General features: G+C 42.7%; 1 protein-coding gene across 1 annotated transcript in view; it reads right to left on the reverse strand.

Moving 5' to 3' along the window:
* Positions 1-16337, reverse strand: part of LOC143925642 (uncharacterized) — a gene marked incomplete in the record, with an annotated part of 246019 nt that overhangs the window by 34203 nt on the left and 195479 nt on the right. Inside the window, 1 exon segment of the mRNA XM_077450108.1 lies at positions 1044-1313. Within this exon segment, the coding sequence (XP_077306234.1) occupies positions 1044-1313 (270 nt within the window).

A 16337-nucleotide genomic window follows, 5' to 3' on the forward strand; every position in this document is an offset into this window, starting at 1 on the left:
GAGTATATGGGAGAGGTTGCAGTGTTGTGGCACCAGTGCCAGCAGCCTAATTTTTCAGCCCCTGTTTAACAGGGGCATGTAATTACAATTCTTGATATAATAATTCATAGGAGGGCCCGTTCCTGTGCCCACCCAGAGTAACTGTGAGTACTTATATCCGTACAAGACCCAAAGGGGCTGGTAATGGGCAAGGGGGCCACCCATGCCATTTTTCTGAATGATTTTCATCCATATTGCCGGAACCAGATATAACATTAAAACCGCAAACAGTTTTAAATGACGATATTTCCGTTAAATGTCATTTTGTGCAGGGACTGTTCTAAACACGGGAAACACATGCCACTTCACAGGCATACTATAGACACCCCCCAGGCACGATATTTAAAGGAATATTTCACTTTTTTTTCACTTTAATCGTCATTAAAATCAGTGCTCCCAAAAAAAACGGCCGTTTTTAAAACTTTTTTTTGCATTGACCCATGTCCCCTGGGGCAGGAGCCAGGTCCCCAAACCCTTTTTAGGACAATATCTTGCATATTAGCCATTAAAATGAGCACTTTTATTTTCGAACGTTCGAGTCCCATAGACTTCAATGGGGTTCTAAAGTTCATACGAATTTGCGGTCCGTTTGAAAGTTCTGGTGCGAACCGAACCGGAGGGTGTTCGGCTCATCCCTAATTAAGAGGTTCGTTTTAACCAAAGCTGATTTTTATATTATGTACACTCGAGATACTTTACATATTTGTCCAATATGAAAGTGTTACTCAAAGCAAAAAATAAAAAGTTCTTGTATTCCAGGTTCACATTATATATGACCAGTTATCATATGCTTATTTATTATAGGCTAAATTATGAAAATAAATTACCTGCTGATCCTGCTGTTTCCTTTCTTATAAGCTTAGTTCGATTGCCAGATAACAATGCTATTCACGTCACTATTCAAATGATTGTTCCATCATCAGTTTGATTTGGGAAGATTTGGGCTCAGAGAACACTGCATGACATCACATGACATATAATAGCGGAATAGTGCTGAGACTTACTTGGATTTAATGATGGATTCATATCTTCCTCTTGCAGACGTCTGATTATTGGGGCATTGTGCTTCTTTAATATATTGCAGAAAATGTCCTTTTGTGCATTACCCCAACCTCTGATAAAAGAGTACAGTATTCTCATCTTCTCTTGATTTTGTTGTTGAGCCCGAATCATGCCACACTGTTCTTCTGTCAACAGACTGTCAGCTAGAAGATCATCAACCATATTTTTTTTGAATAGTTTCTGCCAATGTCTGTCCACAAAGTGCTCCTTTTCTATTAAAGGGAAAAACAGATATGCAAGGGATTTATTTGTATTGATCTATAATGTTTGGGGACAATACACATATTACTGTAATTGTCATTCTTAAGGATCATGACAGTTAAAGCAGTATTAAATACAAAGGCCTAGTGCGGTTTCCGTCTGGGTTCTGGCATAGTTGCCAACATTGTAAAAAAAAAAATTCGGGACACTTTTTTGGCAGTAGGCGAAGTAGTGTTATAATTAGGGGGCGGGGGCATGCCGTTATAGGGGGCGGGGCATGCGGCATAGAAAAAGGTGAAAATGCGTCGCGCTTCGTGCGCCGCGGAAAAATATGGGGGCGTGGTTTGCGTAAACTGGTGGGGCATGGCTCAAAGGGGTGTGGTTTGAGTCTGAGATGAATGCGGGGTGGAGAGGGGAGAGGGGAGGGGAGAGGGGAGGGAGAGGAAAAGGAGGGACAGCAGCCCCCCGATCCTACTCCACAATAGCAATATGTGTTTTCCAGAGTTTGACAATCAGCAGATAAAGATACTCCAAATACCTGGTGTTAGCGCTTCAATCATCCCGGCGCCATGATTGTTATGGTGTCAGGATGATTAATGCGCATTATTTCTATTATTACATTGTAATATGAAATGAAATCATTCAACTCACCATAATGCAGAATCAGTGAGAGCCATGAGCTTGTTACTAGCCACGTTGCCTGCCACCAGATTCCATCAGGTGTCCCAAGCCGAGTCTGTCCTTACATCAGGTGCCTCATCAGAGGTACCTTCCTCACATCTGTGTCCATCAGTGGAGCCCCTCCTTACATCTGGTGCCCCTCTGACATCCACAGACCGCCCCCCCCACATCCACAGACTGGCCCCCACAACTACAGACTGGCCCCCACATACCGCACAGACTGGCCCCCACATACTGCACAGACTGGCCCCCGACATACCACTGGCCCCCAACATGCCGCCGTTGCCACGCGGAGACTTTGAACTGTGGCACCGCGCACTGCACTTCACACACGCACACACACACACACACGCACACATGCACGCACACACACACACTAGCAGCGGGGGTGGGCGGCGCCACAGGTTCTCTATTGAAGACCAGCTTCTGGTCTTCTTAAAAATGGTGGCCGGCGGAGACAATGTCCTAATGTCCAATGTCGGACCTCTAGTGGCCAGCGGCAAAAAACAGGAAATTAGAATTTCCCCGGGACAAACCGAATTTCCCGGGACAAAATTAATTTGGGACAAAGATCCTAATCCCGGGAATGTCCCGGGAAATTCGGGACCATTGGCAACTATGATTCTGGCCTTTCCCAGATACAGTCCCCAGTTTAAGTGGCTAAGTAGCGCTGAGGGGAGCCCCTTCTGGGGGTCTTTTAGGGAGCAGCAGCTTCCTAAATGGGGCGATAGTCTTCCAGCGAGCGTGCTGAGGCTTCTTTGAAAGGATAAAATAATAAAAACAGTGTAGCGCTTCAATAATAATAAGTGTAATCAACACAAATTATAAAAATAATAATAGCAAAACAAAAATCGCACAAAACTAAATGCCTGAAAGTAAAAGTCCAACATAAGGCACTCATTCCACTATGTTGATGGCATAGGAGTGGCCAAACCGTCACATGGAAGGAAAATGGTGTACTGGACGAATATGTTCATGCAGGTAGACTTGATTGTAAACATCAGTGAATAGTAGATAAATACTTCTTACCGGAACAGTTGGACTCACACAGTCATATGACGGCTGAGTCTGGAAGGCTTGGGGTCACAGTCAAGGACCAAGGAGTGTGAGGAGAGAGGTCAGTTGAGCTAGTGGAGGAGCTCCAGGCGGTTGTAGGCTCAAAGATGGATCCTTTCAGATGGAACATCAAAGGTCGAAGTAATCAAGCTCAAACGCAGCCCGTTGGACCAATACTCCAGCCTCCCCCGAATGGGGAGGGGGGTGTTTGTAAAGTTTTAAACCAAAACCATGGAGAAAAGGGAAAAGAAAAAAAGGCTCCACATGGTGCGGGTCAAACGATATAAAAACGTTGGTTTATTGAAGTCAAAAGGTAATAAATGACTTAGTGATCACATAAAAAAACGAAATGAACTTAAAAGCAATGTGGGGTACCAACAGCTCGCCCGACGCGTTTCGACATATGTGTCTTCAACTGGGGCATGTTGGAACCCACCACATTGCTGACAAATATATAGAGAATGAGAGAGAGGTTCCGCCTAACAAGAGGCGGGACATCCAATCTCAGACAACCTCTTAAAGCTACAGTATACAATTTAGTCAAACCGAAGTATACCAATTCAGACACTATAAGCAAATGCAAATAACATCTCAGAATGCCACACATGCAGACTGTTAGATGGGTATTGAGGACAATAAAATCTGGAAAATAAATAAAAAATAAGCCACCATGCTCACGCATGGATAGCACTGAATAGATTACATTATTCATAGCCTAATCAGATATATAGATGCAACATAATACAAATCACTTATGAAGCATATGCAAAGGACACATCAAGCAATAATACATAAAGGTAAAACCTGCGTTGTTAGTATACATAAAATACATTAAACCTTTACCAGAGACTGTCAGTTTGTATTTGCATTATTCACAGTCTCATCAGACTTATAAATTGCAAACAGCCCTAATGCTCATACAGAGCGCATACAGAGAGCACATCCAGTTCTAGTACAAACAATCAGATATGCACTGTCAATTATACATAAGCTGCACTATACTATCCCAAGAGCAAGCTGATTTGTTTATATTATAACAAAAACAGAGTTATGAAGTTCACAGCGGTAATATCTAATAGAGATCTATCATTAGATGTCTCTTACTTGTTGTACCAGCAATGTGTGACCTGGGGATGTGCATAAGTAATCATGGTGATAATTGATACGTGATGATCGGTTTTGTAAAGTTTAGATCAGATAATCTAAAGTGTCATAACATGAAATGACACAGGAACGACTGAACCAATCACTGAATACGTGTATCATGTGATTAGATGTGGGAGTGGTTGAGAAGAGCTCAAGTCTATGGAGTAGGGGCGTGTGTATTTGCATATCATTAAGCAAGAGTGCAAGGAGGAGGTGTCTTTCAAAGCCTGGCGCCAAATTACTCCTTATTATGCGTTCCACGCTGCAGATCACAGCAAACTTCGTGAGCGCTTATAGGTGCATGCCGACGAAATGGGGCGTGTGCGTGCAAACGTCACATGTTGCGTAATCATGCAAAAAATGAATAAACAAAAGGGGGCGTGTGAACATCACGCTCTATATCTCTCCACGGAGGTGTAGAGGAGGGGAAAGCATTTCCATCTGGCGCCAACTTCCCACATGGAGAGCGTCACACGCCACTGGGCGTGGCCAGCAGCAGAAGGGCCAATCCGAGGGTCTGTCAATATACACATGCGCCCTGACTAATGACGTAATTACGTCATGTCATGCGCAGTGATGGATCAGGGGTGGAAGCAACGAGATGGTCACGGGGACTATGGGAGATGTGACAGTGTCACGTCACGTCCAATAATAGAGCCCGACTCGCACCATGTGGAGCCTTTTTTTCTTTTCCCTTTTCTCCATGGTTTTGGTTTAAAACTTTACAAACACCCCCCTCCCCATTCGGGGGAGGCTGGAGTATTGGTCCAACGGGCTGCGTTTGAGCTTGATTACTTCGACCTTTGATGTTCCATCTGAAAGGATCCATCTTTGAGCCTACAACCGCCTGGAGCTCCTCCACTAGCTCAACTGACCTCTCTCCTCACACTCCTTGGTCCTTGACTGTGACCCCAAGCCTTCCAGACTCAGCCGTCATATGACTGTGTGAGTCCAACTGTTCCGGTAAGAAGTATTTATCTACTATTCACTGATGTTTACAATCAAGTCTACCTGCATGAACATATTCGTCCAGTACACCATTTTCCTTCCATGTGACGGTTTGGCCACTCCTATGCCATCAACATAGTGGAATGAGTGCCTTATGTTGGACTTTTACTTTCAGGCATTTAGTTTTGTGCGATTTTTGTTTTGCTATTATTATTTTTATAATTTGTGTTGATTACACTTATTATTATTGAAGCGCTACACTGTTTTTATTATTTTATCTGTTGAACTTTGTTTGTTTTTAGTGTTGGCTGCTGTTTTGGCTGTTGTGGCCATCTTTTCACAAACTATAGCGCAGTGTTTTTCCCCTTTTATATTTATCTTTGTGACTTATTATCCACTGCAGCTTCTTTTTGTTTTTAGTTTTGTTGTTTTTCATATAATTTTTGGTTACATTGTTTTTCGTACACAATGGATATCTTTGAATATAGGACCTCTAGATCCTTCAATACTGATGGTGTGTTTACATCTAACTCCACTAATACTGAAGTTAGTGGTCTCTTTACCAGACTCAAGAACGTGATGGTCTCAGAAGTTCACCTTCAATGGGACATCGCCTTCTTGAGGCAATATATTAAAGAGAAAATGGTCCCTCGGGGTTTACGTTGGGACATACATCCTCAACAAGGAGAGGTTGAGTTTGATGCCTGGTTCATCTTTTTCAATGAGATGGGTATTAAACTGTTAAATTTCTTGATAGATAAGAAGCAGGCCAGGCTACCCCTCATTGACAAAGAAATCAAAGATATCAAAGAAAAACTTATACCAGCATTGGGTACACCAGAGTATAATACGTTATCCTCCAATCTAAGAAACCATCTGGAGAAAGAGGAAAAAGATCAACGTATTAAAAAACAAAAAAAGTATAATCGTGATGTTAACGATTATAAATCCAATGCTGTTTTTAATTGGCAGAAAAAAATTGGTTCAGAACCGGGTAATGATCCGCCATCAGATATTATGCAACCTGAGGCTATGGAGACCGAAAGAAGGTTAACATATGAACCTCCTCCACCCCCGCCTAGGCCCAGCGGACCTCCTAGAACAAATAACTATGTATATAGATCCCCTGCCCAAGTCCAATACCCTAACCCCCAAGGGAAAGGCTCCAAACCTTGGCATAAGGGTAAAGGGAGAAATAATCAGGGTTATGGCCCAGATAGACACCATGGAAATAACAATGGTGGCTACCAACATACTTCCCGTGAACATAGTAGAACTCGGAGGGATGACAATTATGGTCACAGTAGGGAGGACTACTCACATAGTACTCCAATTCGCACTTATAATCGTTATCTACCCCTTAGGGAAGAGGACCATTTTGATTCTCAACGCGACCCTCCCCCTTACATGACTTACAATGATGAACCTCCGTTTAGACCCCCATATAACCGTAATCATCCATCAGGGCCCCCTTATTATCAGGATTTTCACAGGGATACCCCCATACGTGGAGGAAACCAAAAACCAAACGAGGCACCAGAGGGGGGAGGCGCATCCAGCACAAAAAGAAAAAGGACACAGTAGGTGCGGGCATTTTTAATTTAAGCACAGCAATATTATCAGCAAGTGAAAAATGTATTCTAGATAAGGGTCTTAAATTCGTCCCACCTAGAAAACTTAACAAATTTAACACATTCATTGATGTGCATAAGTTCATCCGTAAGTTACACATTCAGAGACATTTTTTGTCTCTTCCAAGTGTAACCAATAAAATTTCTCATCCTACATCAGTTAGACACTCTGGTTTGAGCAATCCATCTTTGTTCAACCCAGGTATCTTACCTCCATCTATTAATGTTTTTAAAAATCTCGTTTTAAACGATTTAGACAAGTTACCCATAAAAAGGACACATCAAGACCCTTCTATAGCACAGGGCCTTAAATCTTTATGTGAAAGGAAAAATCTCATCATTCGCCCTGCAGACAAAGGGGGGGGTATAGTGGTCTTAGACAAATCTTGTTACATAGGGGAAATGAATAGATTATTGAGCGATGTCACCACTTATAGCCCTCTACCAGGTGACCCTACCCTTAAATACAAAAAAACACTTATACAGATCATAGACGAAGGTTTTTCTCTGAATATTCTAAATAAGAAAGAAAGAGAATTTATGATCCCACTGGCTCCACGCATTCCGACAATATACCAACTTCCTAAGATACATAAGGATTCTGTGAATCCACCTGGCCGCCCTATTGTGAGTGGTATAAATTCCATCACCTCGCGAATAGGGAAATACATAGATTCCTATTTACAGCCCCTAGTAAGGAATATACCTTCCTACTTACAGGATACAGGTGATACAATTCGACTACTTGAGAATATTGAGTACCATGATGATCTTATTCTTGTTACAGCAGATGTCTCTGCACTATATACTTGTATCCCACAAGATTTAGGCCTGAGAGCTGCTGAACTGTTTCTCTCTAGGGATTCTACACTTCCTGTGATACACAGGAATTTCCTTATGCAGCTATTAGAGTTCGCTATGTCTCATAATTATTTCTGGTTCCAGGGTACTTTTTATACCCAGAATAGAGGGGTTGCCATGGGGGCCAAATATGCACCCAGCTTGGCCAACCTGTTTATGGCCCAGTGGGAGGAGGATGTCGTCTATGCCCTCAACAGGCCTGAACTGGTGCTGTGGGCTAGGTATATAGACGACATCCTCCTCCTATGGAGGGGCAGCCGGCCCCCTCTTGACTCCTTCATGGCAACCCTCAATGCCAATGATCGCGGCATTCAGCTGACCTTTGAGGCCAGTACAACTAACATCCACTTTCTTGACTTAGAGGTTACTATAGTGCAGAAACGCCTGGTCCTGAAGACTTTCTTCAAACCAACGGATCGGAATGGTTATATTCCTGTTGACAGCTGCCATCATCGCCAATGGCTCAATTCCATCCCACGCAGTCAGTTTCTCAGGCTCAGGCGCAACTGCACGAATGTCAGTGACTATATTTCCCAATCTTACACCATCCGTAAGAGGTTCTTGGACAAAGGTTATGATCCACGTACTCTTGATGTCGAGATCCAAGCAGCTTTACACACCGACAGGGCCTCTCTTACACAAAAAAAAGTCAAAACAGCAACAAGTGACAAATATAAATGGTCTTTTTTTACAACTTTCTCCACACAACACAATGATATAAAGAGAATTATTAACAGGCACTGGAAGGTACTACAAAGTGACAAAGTTTTGGGTGGGATGATTCCAAATAAAGCTGGAACTATCTACAGGGGAGCTCGATCCATACAAAATGATATCGCTCCTAATGTAATAGACATTCCTAAATCAATACAATTTTTCCCCCAGAGTAAGGGTTACTTTCCCTGCAGAAAATGCAACGTCTGCCTACATAATATGCTGGGTAAGGGGAAAAGTGACTCCTTTACATCCTCATCCACTGCACGTAGATACCTCATGAAACACTTTACCACTTGTGTCACGAGGTACATTGTTTATTTGATTACCTGCCCTTGCAACCAACAATATGTTGGCCGCACTATTCGTAATTTCTCCATTAGAGTCAACGAACATCTTAGTAAAATCAAAAAAGGGTGCGATAAACACCCTGTTCCGAGACATTATCTTGAAAAACACAATAGAGATCCTACGGGTACCCGTTTTCAAATCATTGACAAATTTGTCCCAAACTGGAGGGGTGATTCATGCCTGAGGGGGGTCTCGCGTCTCGAGACATTTTGGATCTATGAATTGAGGTGCTACTCCCCCTTTGGCATGAACACAGACTGGGACATTAACAGCTTTATTAATCAGGCCTAATCTATCTTATTATGGATCACTAGCGCCTTATATTATTATTTTCATTATTTATTTGTCTTATATTTCTAACTACTTCCCCAGCCCTCCTTTTTCTCGGTATTACACACCAACATACCCATTATTTATTTATTGGGCACTTCACTTCTCACTTTTTATTTTCACTTCCTAAATTCGTGCTCTCTGTGACACAATGCCCAATTCACCGTATACACTTTGCGTCCCCATCATATTTTTTCTTTTATATTTTTTTCCCTCACATATCTCCTTTTCAGATCTCTGCCTGAATCTGGTTATATGCGTTTATTACGCATTTTTTCTAGATCATGTGGGATCTGGGACTGATTTCCTTTCACATTCTCACTTTTATGTTCAGCCTCACTTTTGGCATTAGTTGAGAATATGCCATATTCATTATATTTTAAGGCCATTTTTTGGGTTTCTGGTACCTCAAAATTTAAATTTATATTTTTTAGGTCAATATGTGCGTAATTTGTGCGCATTACATCTGACCCATGCGATTATTCCCAATTTTTCACTTCACATAACCTTTGGCTATTAGTGGTAAAATCTCCAGAGTAAGAAGTATATTCTGATTGTTTAGTGATATTTGTCTTTTCTTTTTATTCGTGTACTTGCGTTCCTTTATTTGCAGTATCCTTTTGTCTTTAAATGCAGTGACGCTTCCGTGGTTACCACGGTTACGTCGGGCTCTATTATTGGACGTGACGTGACACTGTCACATCTCCCATAGTCCCCGTGACCATCTCGTTGCTTCCACCCCTGATCCATCACTGCGCATGACATGACGTAATTACGTCATTAGTCAGGGCGCATGTGTATATTGACAGACCCTCGGATTGGCCCTTCTGCTGCTGGCCACGCCCAGTGGCGTGTGACGCTCTCCATGTGGGAAGTTGGCGCCAGATGGAAATGCTTTCCCCTCCTCTACACCTCCGTGGAGAGATATAGAGCGTGATGTTCACACGCCCCCTTTTGTTTATTCATTTTTTGCATGATTACGCAACATGTGACGTTTGCACGCACACGCCCCATTTCGTCGGCATGCACCTATAAGCGCTCACAAAGTTTGCTGTGATCTGCAGCGTGGAACGCATAATAAGGAGTAATTTGGCGCCAGGCTTTGAAAGACACCTCCTCCTTACACTCTTGCTTAATGATATGCAAATACACACGCCCCTACTCCATAGACTTGAGCTCTTCTCAACCACTCCCACATCTAATCACATGATACACGTATTCAGTGATTGGTTCAGTCGTTCCTGTGTCATTTCATGTTATGACACTTTAGATTATCTGATCTAAACTTTACAAAACCGATCATCACGTATCAATTATCACCATGATTACTTATGCACATCCCCAGGTCACACATTGCTGGTACAACAAGTAAGAGACATCTAATGATAGATCTCTATTAGATATTACCGCTGTGAACTTCATAACTCTGTTTTTGTTATAATATAAACAAATCAGCTTGCTCTTGGGATAGTATAGTGCAGCTTATGTATAATTGACAGTGCATATCTGATTGTTTGTACTAGAACTGGATGTGCTCTCTGTATGCGCTCTGTATGAGCATTAGGGCTGTTTGCAATTTATAAGTCTGATGAGACTGTGAATAATGCAAATACAAACTGACAGTCTCTGGTAAAGGTTTAATGTATTTTATGTATACTAACAACGCAGGTTTTACCTTTATGTATTATTGCTTGATGTGTCCTTTGCATATGCTTCATAAGTGATTTGTATTATGTTGCATCTATATATCTGATTAGGCTATGAATAATGTAATCTATTCAGTGCTATCCATGCGTGAGCATGGTGGCTTATTTTTTATTTATTTTCCAGATTTTATTGTCCTCAATACCCATCTAACAGTCTGCATGTGTGGCATTCTGAGATGTTATTTGCATTTGCTTATAGTGTCTGAATTGGTATACTTCGGTTTGACTAAATTGTATACTGTAGCTTTAAGAGGTTGTCTGAGATTGGATGTCCCGCCTCTTGTTAGGCGGAACCTCTCTCTCATTCTCTATATATTTGTCAGCAATGTGGTGGGTTCCAACATGCCCCAGTTGAAGACACATATGTCGAAACGCGTCGGGCGAGCTGTTGGTACCCCACATTGCTTTTAAGTTCATTTCGTTTTTTTATGTGATCACTAAGTCATTTATTACCTTTTGACTTCAATAAACCAACGTTTTTATATCGTTTGACCCGCACCATGTGGAGCCTTTTTTTCTTTTCCCTTTTCTCCATGGTTTTGGTTTAAAACTTTACAAACACCCCCCTCCCCATTCGGGGGAGGCTGGAGTATTGGTCCAACGGGCTGCGTTTGAGCTTGATTACTTCGACCTTTGATGTTCCATCTGAAAGGATCCATCTTTGAGCCTACAACCGCCTGGAGCTCCTCCACTAGCTCAACTGACCTCTCTCCTCACACTCCTTGGTCCTTGACTGTGACCCCAAGCCTTCCAGACTCAGCCGTCATATGACTGTGTGAGTCCAACTGTTCCGGTAAGAAGTATTTATCTACTATTCACTGATGTTTACAATCAAGTCTACCTGCATGAACATATTCGTCCAGTACACCATTTTCCTTCCATGTGACGGTTTGGCCACTCCTATGCCATCAACATAGTGGAATGAGTGCCTTATGTTGGACTTTTACTTTCAGGCATTTAGTTTTGTGCGATTTTTGTTTTGCTATTATTATTTTTATAATTTGTGTTGATTACACTTATTATTATTGAAGCGCTACACTGTTTTTATTATTTTATCTGTTGAACTTTGTTTGTTTTTAGTGTTGGCTGCTGTTTTGGCTGTTGTGGCCATCTTTTCACAAACTATAGCGCAGTGTTTTTCCCCTTTTATATTTTTCTTTGAAAGGAGCAGGTAAGGATTCTTTATTCTCCTTGCGGGTCTGCTATTTTTCATTTTTGAACTTCGTTGGCTGTGGTTTAAACTTACCTTTTTTCCCTGCTCTGCTTCATGCGCCTATTAGTGATGTCCAGTTCATGAACGAATCGTTCTTTTGAATCGATTCTTTTTAATGAACTGGATGAATCGATTCTTTTTAATGAACTGGATGAATCGATTCTTTTCAGTGAACTGATTCGTTTGAAACAGTTCACTCTGCACTCAGTACATAGCAGAGCAGCAGAGCTGGCAGTGGTAATATGATCCTAGAGTGAGAGAGCTCCGCCCCTCCCTGCAACCAATCAGCTGACTCAAAGGACAGCGACACTCAGGAACTGGATACAAACTTAAAGAGGGATTCCACCTACAACAAAAAATATTAAAAGCCAGCAGCTATAAATACTACAGCTGCTGACTTTAAATAAATGGACACTCACCTGTCTCGGGTTCCAGCGATGCCGGCAGCCCAGGCCGATCGATCGCTTGGCTCTCGGCTGCTGCCGCCACCATTCTAGGTGAGGGAATCAGGAAGTGAAGCGAATCGGCTTCACTTCCCGGTTCCCTACTGCGCATGCGCGAGTCGCGCAGCGCAATAGGAATTCTCTGCGTTGTCTCTGAGACCCGTGTGTGTCCCAGCAGACAGCGCGGCAGGACAGGAAATGGCGTAGACTCCCACGGGAGTCTATGCCCGGAAGTGGGTGTAAATACCTGTCTTTGACAGGTATCTCCACCCCCCTGAAAGGTGCCAATTGTGACACCGGAGGGGGGGAGGGTTCCGATCAGCGGAGGTTCCACTTTAGGGTGGAACCCCGCTTTAAAACAAGAGCCAGGAGTACACAGTACACCGAGTTAAAGAATCGTACAGGTTACCGAGTTAAAGAATCAAACAAGTTACTGAGTTAAAGAATCATATCCGTTTTTAGAACACAGTACACTGAAAGAACCACGAGTCACCACCAGTAGTTATAACACATTTCCCTATGATCCAATTGATTATAACTCTGATCATACTGATCAAAAAAGAAGGAAAGTGTTAAATTCTCTATGGATGACAATTTAAAAGCCTGTACAGTACATTCATTAACCATGAATTATATTTCTAGAATTATTGCAGTCACTCTAGCGTTTGTGGTGACACCTAACGTGTGAAGCAATCATCGTTTATGTACACTGCATGCCCTACGCACATTTATTCACATGCAGATATCAGGGTTGGTGGGGATGGTTTTAGTTTTTATTTTATTAATTTTTTCACTTAACAAGCCCCTATGTGATAGTTTGTTGAAGTGACAGGTTCTCTTTATTGCATATGGGGTCTGGTATATGATTATATGAGTATAGGATTGTGCTCAGTAACCTGGGTAGCAGGTGTTCTGTCAGATCAAGCAATCTATAGGAGCAGCCAATATTGCGACTTACGGTGATGCACAAACAGTTGTGTAAACGAAAAGCATCTTTTTGTGTGTGTTTTCTGCATTCTGATGGGCCAACTTCACAGGTAAGATTGCTAGCCATCAGATTTATCCGTGGTCTTTACAGTGCATAATGAGGCTCCTTTTACACTTGTGTGACTTATCATCCAACTTGGGACTACAAAGTCTCATGACAAGTGGTACTCCAAGATTTCCAATGAGTACCATTCATATCTGTGGGTCTTCCAGTCACAGCGACTTCAAAGTAGTTACTGCACTACTTTGGTCCGATTTTGATGCGACTTGAGGCAGAGACCTCAAGATTACATAAGTATTCCTTCAAGTCACATCAAAATCGCATCAAAGTCACGGTAAAAATCGTGGCAAAAATTGCATGACTTTCAAGTCGCACAAGTGTGAAAGGAGCCTAACGATGGGATTTTACTACCGTGGATACTTCACCTGCACGCGGAAGTAAAATACAATCATTTTTCCTGTGCATGCACTGTAAAGACAATGGAAAAATCTGATGTCTAGCAATGTTAACTGTGTAGTTGGCCCATCACATGCACAAAAATCCGCTTTTCATTTTCACAGCTTTATGTGTCACCAAAATTGATGACGCGGCTGATCTGACAAATTGTGGTCTGACAGAATAATAGGATTGTGATTGTAGCAAGGAACTAAATGCAAGTAAACCTCCCCAGGACCTGCCAACCTTCTGAGAAGAATCATTCTTTTGATTCTAATCATTTAAGAAGGTTGAGTCAGAGCTTCGGTTCACTTGCTTGTCAGTAGACTCAGCAAGTGAACCGAAGAACCGAAGAATTGGTTCATTGAATCAGTTCATTTCACTGAGTAGTTCGAAATGAACTGATTCAGTTAAAAGATCCGGACTTCCCATCACTAGCTCCTATAGTGTGGGACACCGTGTCTCTCCTCTTTTTACTAGAACGAGTAGCGTGGAAGGGGCGGGGGGCCGGCAAAGGGGATCAGCGCATGCGCGGACGTACGGCGCGGTCGGCGCCATTGGCGCCATTTTTGTTGTGGGCAAAACAAGCCGGGTTTGCCCTTATTTTAGACATATATGGCGGGGGGAGGAGAGATAACATGAGACTCCCCCCCTTGTCCTTTTAAATGTAGGAACAGGCAGAAGTACTGGCAGACTGTCCAGCTAGCAGCACACCCTGGAAGTTCCTGGCTCTCCACTGCCGCGTAGTGTCCAGTAAGTGCTATGGCACTATAGTCTGAACAATTTCTATGTAGCCTTTTTGAAGGAAACCATGGGGGTATACACAGATGGTTAATTCATTGTAACCTAATTCTTAGTTCTTCTAGGGGCGCAAATTTAAATATATTTATAAATATATATATTGTAAAAAAAATAAATAAGGAGATATAGATTATATATATATATATATATATATATATATATATATATATGATAAAATATCTATATAATAATGTTAACAATAAAGTGGTAGTAACAGTAGTAGTGGATAGAGTTTTTTGGCTGTAGATCAGGGGAAATTTATAGGTTGCCTCTATGCGTTTTCTTTTTTAGCGTCGGGTCAGTCGCCTGCGATTCCTGCCTGCCTCTTGCAACCATGAGCCAGCCGCCGTTCGATCAAGACACTCATTTCCTTAGGTAAGGGCATGCACACGCACGTGTAAAAAAAAAAAAGAAAAAAAGAAGTATATAGGTCTAAAAGAGTGCCTGTGCTGTTACTCTCATTACAGCCCTATACACCCGAAAATGTCGAACCAGACCTCAGGCCATTACAGTGGACGCTCCCAATCAAGCTCAAGACATAGCCAATCAGCTAGTTCCCAACATGGCTCCAAGGAGAAATCAACGTCCAAAAGGCATCGATCAAATGCCCGTCCAGACCAAAAATCAAGGAGTGCAGAGCATGGGGGGCTACGCCTCTTCCGGATAAGCGAATCTGTAAAGATTGTTTACGGGGGTATGCAAGCCAAGAGAGAGCAGAAGTGCAGCAGGTCACAGACCTAATCAAAAGGGTTGTTAAGGACTCTCTAGACGAACTGATGAGTACAAACCATTCTCTTCAAGCTGCCTCTGATGACCATCTGCAGGCCTTGGAAGTTGCCACCCCGGGGGCCATCATTGGCAGGCCTGATAGCCTCTATTCCAAGCCCTTCCCCCATACCAGGGGATAGGAACGACTCAGAAGACTCCACAGAAGAGGGGAAACCCTCGGGCTTCAATTTTTCGCTGGTACAACCGTTTGTCTTGGCAGTTAAACAAGCGATTGGTTGGGAGGAGGTAGAAGAACCCCCCAAAAAAAATAAATCCCTTTTCCCGTTTAAAAAAAAGAAACAGATGGTTTTTCCCTGAAGGACCTGGTGGAAGGGGAATGGAGAAGAACAGATAAGTTTTTCTCCCTGAATAGACTCCAAAAACTATACCCCCTGGCGGAGATGGATGCGGCCCTTCTGGACTCTCCTCCAGTAGTAGACGCAGCAGTGGTTCGTCTGGCAAAGAACGTTACCCTACCGATGGAGGATTCAGCATCCTTTAAAGATCCGCTAGACAGGCGCATTGATGCGGACCTAAAAAAGGCCTATCAGTTAGCTGGGGGAGCTTGCCGGCCTGCGGTTTGCCTTAGCCTCAGTCTCTAATGCAGTCAGAGTATGGACAGAGAATATTGAGGTTGCTATCCGAGAGGATGTACCCAAGAATGATATCATAAAGGCACTGGATGAACTCAAGTTATCAGCTGATTTCATTGGAGAAGCAATGCTGCATACAGTCATGGCCAAGAGAGCATTATGGCTGAAGTGGAACGTCCAAGCAAAATTGGTGTAAAATCCCGTTTGATGGGAGGCTCTCTTTGGTTAGAGGTTGGAGAAAGCAATATCGAGAGTGTCTGGAGGTAAATCGGGGTTACTTCCCCAAGACCGAAGAGTGAGGCGCTCTCGGGTGGGGTCTGCCAGGTATCAGTGGACCAGAAATAAAAATTCCACTGGCTTTCGGCAAAAT

The sequence above is a fragment of the Lithobates pipiens genome, unplaced genomic scaffold (assembly GCF_037356315.1).
Source record: "Lithobates pipiens isolate NorthernLeopardFrog02 unplaced genomic scaffold, aLitPip1_a1.2 Scaffold_22, whole genome shotgun sequence".
Taxonomy (NCBI): domain Eukaryota; kingdom Metazoa; phylum Chordata; class Amphibia; order Anura; family Ranidae; genus Lithobates; species Lithobates pipiens.